Source organism: Felis catus, chromosome E1 (assembly GCF_018350175.1).
Source record: "Felis catus isolate Fca126 chromosome E1, F.catus_Fca126_mat1.0, whole genome shotgun sequence".
Lineage (NCBI taxonomy): Eukaryota > Metazoa > Chordata > Mammalia > Carnivora > Felidae > Felis > Felis catus.
This window is the reverse complement of record NC_058381.1, coordinates 23195614-23210764: the sequence shown is the minus strand read 5'-3', so window position 1 is coordinate 23210764 and position 15151 is coordinate 23195614. Positions and strand designations below refer to the sequence as shown.

Below are 15151 nucleotides of genomic sequence, written 5' to 3'. Positions count from 1 at the left end.
ATGGAAACGGAGAGGGGTTGGGGGCGGAGCTGGAGAATGGAACCGGAGTCTTCCATTTACCTAGGAGACCTGGTTGCTCAAAACATTCAGAAGCTTCTACCCACAGAAGCCCCGACTCCTCACCAATCCCTCTTGTGCCACAGAGGACAGGTCTCCCCCAGCTGTTCCCCCACATTCTCAACAGCCCTATACTGCCCTGTCTGGGCTCCCTCTGGCCCCGCCAGGAGAAGAAGACGATGGCCTACGAAATATCAGCTGACATCCTTGACATCGCCACATCGATGTTCAAGTACCCATGGCTGGAGTACCCAGAGAGGACCAAAGGTGAGGCTGGAATACAGACAGGAACAGAGTCAAGGTGGGGCCTGAAAAGAAAAGCTCTCTGGCTCCCTCTCCCAGACACAGGTCTGGTGAGTTCAACAAATCCACAGGAAGGGTCAGGGCAGGCCATTGGACACTTTGATGGCTCCCCACAGCCTTCAAAGTAAGTCACCAGGGCCCTCGAAGATGGGACATCTGTGTGTCCCCCCAGCTTCTGCTCACCTCTCTGCACCCTGCTCTCTGCCCAATTCCCCACCTCCCAGTCTTTGAAAGAATTTGTTCCCTGAACCTAACACTCTTCCCCCTTATCTATCTGGCTACCCCCTATGTGGATTAAAGACTGAGCCTGTGTATGATCGCCTCTGGAAAACCTTCCCTGATCCCCACAGCCAGAGTAGGGGGGGCCTTCATCTGTACCACCTGTGCCTGTATCTTCATATTTTTCTCCCTTTGTTAGTTACTAGTAAACAGTTGTCTCACCAGCTAGACCAGTGGTTCTCAAAGTGTGTTCCCAGGACAAACAGCATCAGTATCTTGTTAGAAATGCAAATTCCCAGCCCCCACTCCAGATCTACTGAATCTATACTCAGACTGAGTGCCAGAAATCGATTTTAACAAGCTTCCCAGATGATTCTATGGCACACTCAAGGTTGAGAACCACTGAATAAGACCGCTGTTTTTCACCATCAGCTGTACATTAGAATCCTCTGGAGAGGGGTACCTGGGTGGCTCAGTCAGTTAAGCTCCAACTCTTGGTTTCGGCTCAGTTCATGATCTCACAGTTCATGAGTTTGAGCCCTGCATCAGGCTCTGCACTGTTGGGATTCTCTCTCTCTCTCTCTCTCTCTCTCTCTCTCTCTCTCTCTCTCTCTCCCTCCCTCCCTCCCTCTCTCTCTGCCCCTCTGCAACTTGTGCTCTCTCCCTCTCAAAATAAATAAATAAATATTAAAGGAAAAAACAATCCTCTGGGGAACTCTCTAAAATACCTAAGCCCTATCCCCAGAGAATCAAATTCAATTAGTCTAGCACAGGGCCAAAGCAGGTTAAAAGTTCCCCCCAATAATTCTAATACACAGTGTTCACTAAATGCTGAATAAGTGAATGCCTAAAAGGGTGATTCCTAGCCCACCATTTGTACCACAGAACTCAGAAAAGCCATGGCTCCCGTTCGCCTGCCCTTGTCCCGCTACCAGGTAAGACCCCTAACTTTTGCCACCCTGGGAACTTTGTTGAAGTAGGAGCGTCAGCAGATGGTCCCTTTTCATTAAGGTCAGTTCACAGAACCCTTACACACTCACCCCTGGGGCTTCCACTAACTCTGTGTGACCTTGGACAAGTCACTTTCCCTCCCTGAGTCTCAGGAGCTTCCTCTGTCACAGGCTCCCTGTCCTGCTCCATTTGTAGAGTTGCTACAACATATTATCTGTAAGGCCTGGGCTATGCAGGCAGTGCTTAATAATGAGTCATCATTATTCATTAACACAGGGATCCTCATAGTTATAGTTGCCAAATAAAATACAGGATGCCCAACTAAATTTGCATTTCAGATAAACAATGAATACTTTTTTAGTATAAATATGTCCCAAATAGGGTATCCAATACCTGAAATCTAAATTTAACTGGACGTCCTGTTTTTCACTTGCTTGGTTTTCACTAAATCTGACAACCCTGCTCATTGTGAATCAATACTACACTTTCTGAAAAAAATGGCAAAGATTTGACAATCTTCACTATGATCTTCTCAATCACCAAAATGAAAACCACTGGCTGAAGCCCCTCTTTTTTGTTGCTCAAAGAACTGACTCTGAGGAAGACTGGAGAAGAAACAGGAATGAATCCAAGCCAAATCTGCAGAGAAAGCCCCTGACCTACACACAACCCTTCACTACAATCAGAGCTACAGTTTCACAACCATTTAAGAGATAGATTTTTTTAAGTTTATTTATTTTGTGAGAGAACATGTGCATGAGTGGGGGAAGGGCATAGAGAGGGAGAAAGAGAGAGAATCCCAAGCAGGCTCCATGCTGTCAGCGTGGAGTCCAACACGGGGCTCGATCTCATGAACCCTAAGATCATGACCTGAGCCAAAACTAAGAATCGGGTACTTAACTAACTGAGCCACCCAGGCGCCCCTAAGAGATAGAGTATTTAAAGAAATTCTGCTTTTCCAATGACACTGTTAAATTCCATGAGAGCAGGGTAACACCTGCCTCCCCAGCACCTAGGACAATGCTTGGCACTTAGCAGGTGCTCAGTAAGTACCTGCTGCATGCCTGAATGAAGGAGCAGTAGCCTGTCTTTTCCCCTCTTTACTCCACATCTGCCTCGCCCCTTGCCTTTCCCATCTCCTTGCCCTGATGGCCTTCTCAAAGCGCTCTGAGATCCTCAAATAACCAAACTGTGTACTAAGACTGGTTTACAGATCAACAATGGCTTCACAATCTTTATTCCATTTGTCCTTTGCAACAACGGGTACAGAGAGAACAAGGATTATTAGCTCCACTCTGCAGATGAGAAGACTGAGATCTTGGTGGGTGAAGTAACTTGCCCAAGTCACACAGGGTAGGGGTAGAAGTCCCGGACTCTAGCTCAGATGAGAGACTGAAGGGTGTCTCTCTTACCTAGTCCCTTTTTTTTTTTAATGTTTATATATTTTAAGAGAACGAGAAGGGGAGGGGCAGTGAGAGAGGGAGAGAATCCCAAGCAGACCCCTGACTGTCAGCACAGAGGCCTACATGCGGCTTGATCCCACGAACCATGAGATCATGACCTGAGCCGAAATCAAGAGTCGGGATGCTTAACTGACTGAGCCACCCAGGCATCCCACCTAGTCCCTTCTTATCCTGGTCCTTTTCCTGGCTGAGGAACACCCCCCTGCCACTGTTGTGCCACTCACACCCCCCAGATGCCAAAGGAGGAGTTTCCCCCTAGCCCAGAGTGCTGGAGGCAGCACCCAAGCAAGCCACTTTCAGTGCCTTACTGCTACTTCAAGAAGCCTGAGGTCTACACACACTGGCACACCCTATATGATAAGCGACAAAAACGGGAGGCCGAGAAGATGCTGCGGAAAATGAGAGATCACCCTAGGTGTGTTTTGACCTTTCCTATTCTCCACACCCTCCACACTTTCTGGGAAAGAGAAGAAGGAGAAGGTAGGAGTGGGAGAGGGGGTGGGGCAAGCCCAGCTTATAGATCCCAGAGAGGACCCTGGGGTAGGAGGAGGCTCATCCGTCTTCCTCTGGTCCCATCTCTGAGCTGGGCTGAGGATCAAGGGCAGAGGAGAGTTTGTGAAGTAGGAGGGAGGGAACAAGGGGTCCAAGGCCAGCCTGTGCAATTTCTCACACAGGCAACTCAAAGAGGGCACCCCCATCCAAAAATTCCATCTCCCTATGAGCAAGCTGACTATACAATCTCAGATGGGATCCAAGCCCTCAGACCCTGCTGGGGACCCCCTGAAGTGGCAAAGATTAAAGGTCAGGGACCATGGTGGGAGAGAGAATGGGGAGACTCCCTTTGTGGGTGTCCTTACCTTGGGCTCACATTATCCTTCAGCCCTCAGTCCCTGCCTGCAAAATGGAGGGAGGAAAGGAAAAGGGACTGGATTGGATGAGCACCTGTTTGAAGTTCTACAACTATATTTATCCCTTTCTTCCTTTCCACTGGCTCCCTTGGATGGGCAGGAACTCACAAAAAGCCTGGAATCTCCCAGAGAGCCTGAGCAATTCTATGCAGCACAGGTGAGAGGTGGCAAGGGTGGTGGAACGTAGTCACAGGAGCTAGCTGAGCTGGGGAGGAGAAAGATGCTTGGGGGGAGAAGTGAGGGAGGGAGGAGGTATTCCAAGGCAAAACTCCAGCTGTATCCAAAGGACAGTAACTCATAGGGGTGCTGCCTGAGGGCTCTTCCCTTTCCTCCACCCCTGTTCCTGCAGGCTCTGGGGTGCCTGGGCGTCAGTGAGCAGTTTGTCATGGAAGCACTATGGCAGGTGGTGAGTCTGAGGCCACATGAAGCTCATGAGAGGAGGAACAGGGTCTGAGGTGTGTAGAGCATGGGCACATGGGCACAGACAAGGCTTGCCAGGGTGCAACGATGCTGGGTCAGATGCAGTGAGGAGAGCTGCCAGTGTGCAGCACGCACTATCTCATGCCCTTGGCTCCTCTGAAGGACAGCTTGATGGGGATGGAGGAATGTGAAGGTCCCCTTTGTCTAACAAAGACCCTCAACTGAAAAGCCAGGAAAGAACTTGGACTGAGTTCATTCTCTACCTTAACTGATTTAATCCCCCGTGTTTATATGCCAATTTATAATGGGGAACATGCTTTCTTGTCCATATTCTCATTTAAATCTTACAAACTAGGAATAGGTGGTAGTATCTGCACTTTTCTAAAGATAAACGGAAGCTCTGAGAGGCCAGGTGACTTGCCCAAGGCCACATGGCTACTAGATACCAGATAGGGATTTGAACGAAAGTCTTACTCCCAAGTTGTGTTCCTTCCATTGCACCGCCCTGCCTGTACTCTATGTTTGAGCATAGACAGGTCACTCTCTAGACTTGGTCTCCTCATTTGTAAATGAAAAGTTGAGATGATTCTGAAAGCTCTGACATTCCATCAACTTATGGCATGTTTCCACCACCTGCCTCTTAAATCAGGCCCAAACCGGTTCAGAGAAAGTGAAGTCTGAGGCCTGTCGAAGCCTGGCCCTCCTGGGTGAGTATGTCCTCTCCCTGGGGCGGGTGGGGGGGTGGGGAGAAGTAGGGAAAGGTGAGAAAGGAAGCAGAGGAGCTCCTTTCCCCTTTGAGTAAGGAAAGTCACTTCAGCCTAGCACTGTGGGCAGAGAGAGGAAAGTGGGGTGAAAAGAGAGAAGAGACTGGAGGGAGAGAGAGGGCCCCTGGAACTGCAGCCATGCATGAGTGTCCTGAGAAGATGGGTAACACCTCAGGACCTAGTACTGAGAACTTCTGTCTTGAGGGCACAGTCGAGTCAAATGAATCCTGGCAGAGAAGAACAGTCCCTGAGGCTCTGCCCTGACCTGAGGACCCTCCCTGTCCAAGGTTGCCTGAATAAGCACGTGATCCAGGTTCTCATCACACAGTTGAAGGGGCAAAATGAGGAGGAAAGGATGGATTCTCTGACACGGCTACGAGTGGCTCTCAACTCCCAGGCTGCTGTCCCCAAAGACAAGGTGACTGGGAGGAGAGTCAGTAACTGGGGAAAGGTAATTGACGGTGTTGGCTGGGGTTAGGTCAGAGAGAAGGTAACCCGGCTCCTAGCCTTGATGGGAGAAGACACTGTCTTTGTGGAGTTCCCTGTGGAATAGCTTCCCTGCACAGAAGCACTGGCATAGCCACTTCGTGGTCACACGAGCTCTGACAAGCCAGCTTTCAGAGCCGCAGTTTGTCCATTTCTAAACTCTTGACAGTAACTACACTCATCGTGGTGAGCACTGAGTAATGTACAGAATTGGTGAATCACTATATTGTACACCTGAAACCAACATAAAAATTAATGGATTAGGGGCGCCTGGGTGGCTCAGTCAGTTGAGCATCTGACTCTTGATTTTGGCTCAGATCATGATCCCGGGGTCGTGGGATGGAGCCCTGTGTCCTGCTCTGTGCTGAGTGTGGAGCCTGCTTGGGATTCTCCCTCTCTCCCTCTGCCCCTCTCCCTAGCTTGCACTCTCACCCTCTTTCTAAAACTAAAAACCAATAATGGATTAAACCAATAAATAAAATGAAGATAGTAATTATAGCAATGTTGGGAAGACTAAATGCAATAATGTAGGTGAAGCATCTAGTTCAACGCCTGTGCTTTTTTTTTTTTTTTTTATTTTTTTTTCAACGTTTATTTATTTTTGGGACAGAGAGAGACAGAGCATGAACGGGGGAGGGGCAGAGAGAGAGGGAGACACAGAATCGGAAGCAGGCTCCAGGCTCTGAGCCATCAGCCCAGAGCCTGACGTGGGGCTCGAACTCACGGACTGCAAGATCATGACCTGGCTGAAGCCGGACGCTTAACCGGCTGCGCCACCCAGGCGTCCCACAACGCCTGTGCTTTTTAAGTGGTAATCATTATCATCCTTAAAAACCTACTAAAGAAAAAACCTCTCTCAAGAGGGGAAAGGGATCAAGAGTCTGCTGACACTAATCAAAAATTTTCCCCTTTTAGGATCCTCTTACTTTGATCCCATCACTGTTCCACGTGAAGTAGAATTCGTCATCCATCCATTTACTCAACAAATATATATTAAACAGCTATCACATGCCAGGCACTGTCCTAGGCCCTTGAGATACATCAGTGAACTAAACAGGCTAAGATCCCCTGCTCTTGTGGAGCTTACCTTCTAGTCGAGGAGATATTTAATAACCAATAAACTTAATTATATAGTATATTACAGGTAACCAGTGCAGTGCAAAAATTACATAGCAGGGTAAGGATGATCAGGAATGCCAAATGGGGACAGGAACAGGTCGTAGTTTTAAACCCAGAAGGGAGGGAAGGCCTCATTTAGAAGGGGTCATCTGAGCAAAGACATAAAGAGGGTCAGGGCATTAGCCTTGCAGGTTATCTGAAAGAAGGCATTCCCGGCAGAAGGACCAATCAATGCAGAGACCCTGAGGCAGGAGCGTGCTTGGATGGTCAAGGGACAGCAAGGAGGCCAGTGTGGCTGAAGCAGAGTGGGAATAGAGAAAGCAGTAGGAAATGAAGATATGTCAAAGTAGTAAACAGGAGACTCAATTATACTAGATCTAGATCTACTAGATCCACTAGACTAGATCATACTAGGTCACTGCTTTCTGGACGACTTTAGTATTTGGGCTTTTCACTCTGAGTGAAGTAAGAAGCCATTACACATTTTGAGCAAAGCAGTGACATGATCTAGCTTACATTTCAAAAGGTTCACTATGACTGCTGTTCTGAGAAATATGGGGAGGTGGGGGTGGGGTGTCAGGTGTAAGCAGAAAGACCAATTAGGGGCTACTAAAGCAATCCTGGTGAGATATAATGGTGGCGTGGACCACGGTGGTTGCAGTGGGGCTAGTAAAATTCTGACAGGTAGAATGTGAACTATAAAAGACAATGAGGAAACAAGGATGAAGCCAAGGTTTTAGGCCTAGCAGCTGAAGGATGGAGTTGTTATCGACTAAGATGGAGAAAGCTGCAGGTGGAACAGGTTTGAAGGTAATATCGGAAGTCCTGTTTTGGACAAGTTATGTTTGAGATGTCTATTGGACCTCCAAGGGAGACAGCAGGTAAACAGTTGTATGTACAATTTGGAGTTTAGAAGTCTGAACTAGAGAAAGGAATTTGTAAGTTGTTGGCATACAGACAGCATTTAATGTCATTCAATTAGATGAGGTCAGTAGAACCAAGAATCAAGTCTAGGGGCATCCCAACATTAAGAGCTCAGGGAGAAGAGGAAGAACCAGGAAATAATGATAGGTGGCCAATAGGTAGGAAGACAACTCAAGAGTCTTGAGATTCTGAAAATCAAGTGAAAAACATATATCAAGGAAACAAATCAACTGTATCAAATAATATAAGGACTGAGAATCAATACACAGATTATGCAGGAATCCTTGAATATCTTAACAAGAACAATTTTGGTGGGGGTGGGTATAGGTCTGACATAATGAGTTTAAGAGTGAACGGGAGGAAAGAAATTAGAGATGGCAAGAATGGACAATTTTCCAAGTGTTGTTGGAAAGGGCTGTAGTTGGTACTGGGGGTGGATTTTAGAAAAAAGAAAAATAACAGCATGTTTCTATTCTAAGGGATAATGATCCAGTAGTCAGAAAAATGATAATTTTGAAGGGAGAAGAAAGAGTTGTGCACAAATGTTCTTGATTTGGTGAGAAGAGATGAAATCTAACACACAAGTAGAGAGATTGACTTTAGATAGATGGTCAGAGTACCCAGTAGTAAGAGGAAGAGAAGAACATATAGGTGCAGGTGTTGAAAGTTGGATAGAAATGGTGGTTAGGTGTCTTTGGAACTTCTTTTCTAGTTGCTTTTATTTGCTCAGTAAAGAAGCAAGGTCATCAGCTGAGAATAAGAACAGAGGAAGAAGTGTTAGAGGTTCCAAAAGGACAGGGTGTGAATCAGGAGAGGGAAAAAGACTTGCCCAAGGAAAAACAGTATGGTTACTAGGTAGGACTAAGGGTCTACGTGAGGTTTGTGTTCATACGTTTAAAGCAAGATCAGCCATCATGACTGTGGGCTTTTCTCCAGAAAGTACAGGCACAAAGTGGGAAGTTGACTACAATGAAGCAAGAAGAGGTAAAGGAGTTGAGTGAGGCAGAGAAGTGACTATAGTAGGACCATGAAGTTTAAGCTGGGTAGAGAGTGAAGAAAATGAGCAATAAAAAGGTGCTCAGTGAATTGTTAATCCTTGTGGAGTCCAACAATTACTGGCATCAGGAAGTTAGCTGGAAAGATAAGCGGTGATGGTCAGAGAATGGGATCCATAGAATGGAGATCATGGAGAAGCCGTAGTAATGGGTAATGATAAAAACCTGAGAATTAGGGGCTGACACAGAATGAAGGACAAGGTTATTGGATAGCAGGAGTGGGATCAATGGCATGTATATTTTTTAAATGTCAGGAATTAAGACAGCAGAAGTGTTAGAGAATGACACCCATCCATCCAGGATGGATGTCATAGAGAAATGAAGGGATATGACCTAGGAGCATGTGGATGACAGCAAAAATAAGGGGACATGGGTAAATTAATCTGATGACATGAGATTCATTTTAGGGAGGAAGAAGAATGCTCTGGAAGTAAGAGTGAACTGCCCTCTTAACAATGTCTGGATGAAGATATAGTTCCCCTGGCTATTTCACTTCTTGTCTCCCTCAGAGAACTCAAGTCGGGGATGAAGAGAAGTTGGTGCCTGTTCTGCAGATGCTGATAAAGAAGTCATCGAATGAAGCAGCTGTGGAGGCAGCCTTGTGCTTGGGTTTCCTGAGGCCCTGCAGCAAAATAGCCCAAGAGTTCTTGCTGCAATGCCTAAGCCAAGGGTCCAAAACCCAGCGGATGAAGGTGTGAGGGGCAGAAGGCTGGACTCCCTGGGGAGTGCTGGGGAACCAAAGGCCAGTGCTGACTTTGGTACAGTTTGGACCCCGTCATACTCAACCAAAGAAGCTTCAGCAGGGAACACTGTGGGGTCCTCTGTATGTCTGTGAATATGTATATACATGAGTATGGGGTCACGTAGACATAAGCGTACATGCACATGTCTGTGTATGTTTGATTTGAAATAGTGTTCATTTTAAATGTGCACATATGTGGGGCTCCTGGGTGGCTCAGTCGGTTAAGCGTCCGACTTCGGCTCAGGTCATGATCTCACAGTTCATGAGTTTGAGCCCCGTGTCGGGCTCTGTGCTGGAGCCTGCTTCACATTCTGTGTCTCCCTCTCTCTCTGCCCCTTCCCTGCTCATGCTCTGCCTCTGTCTCAAAAATAAATAAAAACATTAAAAAAAAATGTGCACATATGTGCACACATGAACTCATGCTCTCACTCAAGAGGCCAAGAGGCAGGAGAATGGACCCCAACTGTTCCCTGTGAGTTTTAGGCTCAGCCCTCAAGCCTACCTGGCCATCCAGATGCCTCTTGGCCCTGTACACCCCATCCCACCTGCCTGCCCCCCACAGGCACTTAGGATGCTGGTCAAGATGATGCATGTACACTCAGCCACAGTCATCAGGGCCATCCTAGACCAGCTGTGCTCTTCTAGTGTCCTGGAGGTAAGGCCTAAGGCTACCTAGCACCCTTCCTTCTCCAGCAATAGGATGGGAATGATGAAGAGGGATGATGAAGAGTCTATCCTTCATACCTCCCCACCTCTGCCCTTAGCACCGCTTTGAAGCCACCCAGATGCTCAAGACCATTGGACTGGAAAAGATCCAGGCACAAGGGCTGGAGGGATTCACATTTGACCTGCTCTGGAGGAAGACTTACAATGAACCTTTCCTTGTGAGACCAAAGCTCCCAAACCCAGGCAACCCAAACCCATCTCCTCTCCCTTCTCTGAAGACCTCCCTGACTTGGCTCCCATCACACTGCCCCAAAATGTATCACATTCACTCTAACGCATTCCCTGTTCCCCTAATGCAGCCAATGTTTTCAAGCCACCTTGCCTTTGCAAGGGAGGCAGTTCTCTCAGCACAATGACAAGTCAACCCTCCCTCCCTCTGCAAGGTGAAAACTATCTCATGCTATTATTCACTCCCTCCCTCCTTCTGCCTGTTATAATACCATTGCTGCTACAAGGCCAGTCCAAACACCTCCTATGGAAAGCTTTCCCAAATCACCTCCACCAGAATCAACCCTGCATTCCTCTGTGTTCCTTTGCTTTTATCTCTATTCTACCTTGTTACAGAACCAGCCACAGAACTTCCAAAGCCATTTTTCTGAAATGTAAATCAGATTGTGTCTCACCTCTGCATAAAATTTTTCAGTAGCTCCCCAGTGCCCTCAGAATGGCTTACATTGCCCTTCACCACCCAAGGCCTGCTCACCTCTCTAGCTTCAGCTTTCCCCACTCCCACTCACGGCCACACACCAGCTATGCTTAAGATCACCCTGTCCTGGTTTATACCTGCTATCTCCGTGTAACTCCTCAGAATGCCCCACTCTGAAGAGTCTCGGTGTGGTCACCTAGCTACACTGAACTCCTTTTTGTTTCCTAACCTCTCTGTGCTCTCTTGCCTCTAAGCTTTTGTACATGCCCTCCTCTCTGCCCCAAAATCTCCCACCCCCACCCTTCTACTGGTTAACTCCCATTCACCTTTCAGGCTGCAGCTGAGGCATTGCTTCCTCCAGAACATCTTGCTGGTACCCAGACTGAGGAGGCCCTATTTTCACACTATACTTAGCTCATTTGTAACACTTACCACAGTAGTGTACATGTCTACTCACCTGCACGCTTCCCCTACCAGACCTCAAGGCAAGGACCATACATAGCACAAGGTAAAGGTTTGTGAGCACTTAAAGGCACACTCCTGCATTCCTTTTCTCTACTGTCCCACCTTAATCCTTCTTCAGGCTATGAGGCAGGCTGTGGCTGAAACTGTGGAAGAGCTGAAGATGAAGCCTACGATGATGAACCTGGTGGAGGCGTGAGTGGCTCAGGCTGGCAGAAAGGGGCACAGGGTCAGAGAGAGCTGAGAATCTGATCCCAGTTCTCTTGCCTGTGCCCCTGGCCAAGTTACTTTGACCCCTGGGATTTTCATTGGCAAAAGGGTACTGCTAATACCTACCACTCAGGGATGCTATAAAATATAAAACATAAAAGCTCGAATTAAGATGAGGACATGAAAGGGACCTGTAAAAGGTAGAGTTCTGGGGGCACCTGAGTGGCTCAGTCGGTTGAGCTTCCGACTTCAGCTCAGGTCATGATCTCATGGTCCGTGAGTTTGAGCCCTGCGTCGGGCTCTGTGCTGACAGCTCAGAGCCTGGAGCCTGCTTCAGATTCTGTGTCTCCCTCTCTCTCTGACCCTCCCCCACTCATGCTCTGTCTCTGTCTCAAAAATAAATAAACATTAAAAAATAAAAATAAAAAAATAAAAAGGTAGAATTCTGGACAGATGCAAGTCCTAATTGTCATTTGGTACCTTTTGGCAAATTGTAGTATCTGCCTTTCCCTTCCCAGCCCCTTTCCTAACCCAAGAAAAAAGAGGGAGAAATTGATGTAATCAGCATCACTCTCTGGCCTTGTGCTCGATTCACTCTGGGCTGTCAGAAGAAACAACCAGCCCTTCTCCTCCTTCCCTCTAACTGGATAACACATTCACTTCCTTCCACACAGGCAACTAATGAACTCAAATGCCACTGCGCGCCAGGAAGCAGTCATCTCTTTGGTAAGGCCAGCCCTGCTTCTCTGACCAGATGTATTGATGGCAAGGGGAGTAGGCAATTGAGGGCAATTACTTCAGGGAAGAAAGGACTGTAAAGTTTGGGGAGGTTTGGTGGTTTATATTAGAATTCCAGCCCTACCACGAATTCAGCAATGACCTTTTCTTCAGGATTGGAAGTAGGTGGGATAAGGGACAGGAGATGGGTATGAGAGGCATTGCTTAGGTATTGCAGAAATTGTCTTGACTCTTTCTGGTGAACAGTATGTACTGGAACCCAATGCGGTGGCCCCAAAAGGGAAGGAAAGGGATACACCTCAGCTGGGAAGCCACAGCTCCCCCTCTCTCCAGGCCAGATGACAGGGTCATCATGGAGACTAGAATGGAAAAGAGCACAGATGGGGCATCTTCCTAGGCTGACTACTTAGGCACATTCTGCCTCTGCCAGGGCGTCCTGGGGATCCACAGCCCACAAGTGTTCCACTTGCTGTTGGACATGCTAGATGCGGAAAAGAGCCAGGCTGTGAAGAACAGTGTAAGGCATTTCTGCCCACCTCTTCCTCTTCTCTACCCTTCCTCCAAGCCTCCCCCATCCATCCTTACCACTTGCTCTTTGTCAGGAGGGAGGAAAGGGAATAAGCCCTCACACACTTGACTTCATTCCATGGGACGCCTGTGGCCAGGGCACCCCCTCACTGGGACACCCCCTCCCCTCCCAGCCTTAGCCTGAAGTAAACCAGCCATAGGACCTTTGTTTCAATGCAGCTACAAGAAACATTAACTCTCCTGGCCTCAACTGATCCTTGGATCCAAAACAAGCTAAAGAACAAGGTTATCTTTGTATATGAAGCACCTAAGACCAATGAGGAGGCAGAGCCTACAAGGTTCCGGAAAGACCCTGAGAACCCAGAAGAGTTAAATATCCAAGACTTTCAACTAGCACAGCTGAACCCCTTGTTTATTGCAAAGTCCAGAGCCACATCAGACCAACAGAAAAAGCTGAGTGCCCAGAGAGAGTCTGCCTTCTATCTCACTTCTACCTTCCCAACATGTTTCTCTAAACCAAAACACAAGGCACAGGCCACAGGGCCCTGGGTGCCAGGGATCAGGAAGCAGCTCCAGATCCTTGCTAAAACCTCTAAATAGGTCAGTTCTTTGGGCCTAGCCCCCATTCTCTTCCTGATGTTACTTCTCAGGTTCCCCTGGGAAAACAACCTATGCTTATCTTCCATGAATAAATGAGTGTCACTCTACCTACCACTGCTGTTCCTTTTGTCAGAGGCTGCATTGAAACTCCTGTCTCCACACTCTTGGTTAAGTGTTATTTATTTTTCATTTGTTTCAACCGTTTATTTATTTTTGAGACAGAGCATCAGCCAGGGAGGGGCAGAGGGAGGAGAGACAGAATCCAAAGCAGGCTCCAGGCTCTGAGCTGTCAGCACAGAGCCCGACCCGGAGCTCGAACCCATGAACCGTGAGATCATGATCTGAGCCAAATGATCTCAGACGCTCAACCGACTGAGCCACCCAGGCGCCCTGAGTATTAATTCACTCAGTCACATGTCCTTCTCAAAAAGGGAAAGAGAAGAAGAGACAGAGCTGTTCCAATGGCCAGTCTGCCTCCCTAAATCAAGCCCTTGTCTATACCCAGAATTTGATGAGCTTCTGCCTAGAATGGGCTGCAAACAGGAAAAAGAGAAAATCCTGCAAAGCTGGACTCTTGGGCCATTTCCTCTTACTAAATTGCCCCCTAACCATTTCCCAGTGGTTAGGAGATAATGAGGCTGTAATCAAGACCAGCCATCTTCTCTGTCTCTTCTCCTACACTTGCTTTCTGCCTTCCTCAGAGCCATTCCCTGTGACAGACTCTCTCTACTCTTGAAAACTGCTTCAGTTTCTCCCTTATTTGTACTAAAGGCTTCAGTTTCCCTTTACCAATAGGACCTGCCACACCAATCCCAACAACCTACAAAAGGAAAAGCCCAGGAGTGAGTGGGTGGCTCAGTTGGTTAAGCATCCGACTTGATTTCAGTTCACGTCATGATCCCGGGATCTGTCAGCGCAGAACCTGCTTGGGATTCTTTCTCCCTCTCCCTCAAAATAAATAAATTAACGTAAAAAAAACAAAACAAAAACAAAAACAAAAAAAGGAAAGTTCAGGCTTTGGAGTCAGACAAATCTGAAATTGAATCCTAGGGTCCAGGGTCCATCACTTACTTGATCTTTGACTTTGGACAAGTTAATCTATTTCTTCGCCTATAATAAAATGAGAATAATCCATACTACTTGAGAGAGCTCCTATGATGAGCAAAACAATAATATAAAGCCCAATAGAGTGCTTAGCATCACACAGTAAGCACTCAAATTGAGTGTTTCTCTCTTCTCCTCTCTTCAGTGTTATCATGTGTGCCTGTGACCACTGGAGGTTAAAAATGTCATGCCACCCCTATATTCTCCCCAATCTTATTGAAGTGACCTAATGTGAGGTCAAGTTCTTCCCATCAAGCAGAGAAAGGTCGAAGTAAAACAGATGCTCCTTTCCATTCCCCACACTCCAGGTTTTAGAGTGGTCTGGTTATTCTGAATAAAACATGGTATGTTTCATTCAGCTGTTATCTCCCTACCTACCCCAGTACTTTCAGATGCACGTTTTGCCTTACAGAGTTGTAAGTAAAAACACACAGACCAAAGATGGCAAAAATGGATCTTCCTTTCTCTTACCCACTCTGCACCTTTGGGCCAATGAGTAACCTAACACAAATTTCCGTGCACCTTAACAGCCTGTGGGTACAAACAAGCACTTATTACCTAATTTAGGCTCTCAACTACTATAAAATCCTGCCCACAGATCTCTAACCCCTCCTCCTACTCTTCCATATTTCTGGCTTTCTAGAGGATATCTTGTTACTCAACCAGGTAATAGTCTCTGCTCAGCAGTACCTCAATCCTAATTTCACCAATCCTCATCAGAAGACT

General features: G+C 47.2%; 1 protein-coding gene across 7 annotated transcripts; it reads left to right on the top strand.

Annotated features, from left to right (window-relative positions):
* Positions 1–13428, top strand: HEATR9 (HEAT repeat containing 9). 7 transcript variants are annotated; one of them, XM_003996595.6, is made up of 15 exons: positions 193–324; positions 1465–1514; positions 3227–3408; positions 3668–3794; positions 4002–4058; positions 4251–4307; positions 4971–5028; positions 5373–5503; positions 9179–9361; positions 9974–10066; positions 10176–10295; positions 11367–11440; positions 12130–12181; positions 12624–12710; positions 12941–13428. In XM_003996595.6, the coding sequence occupies exons 1-15, from the start codon at positions 237–239 to the stop codon at positions 13319–13321; spliced, it is 1740 nt and encodes a 579-aa protein (XP_003996644.2). In that variant the 5' UTR covers positions 193–236; the 3' UTR covers positions 13322–13428. The 7 variants fall into 7 exon arrangements, with proteins under 7 accessions (XP_044900600.1, XP_044900601.1, XP_044900597.1 ...); XM_045044665.1 differs by lacking the exon at positions 1465–1514 and having other exon boundaries at positions 1–324; positions 5373–5536; XM_045044664.1 differs by having other exon boundaries at positions 3668–4058; positions 5373–5536.
* Positions 13429–15151: the final 1723 nt, after the last annotated feature.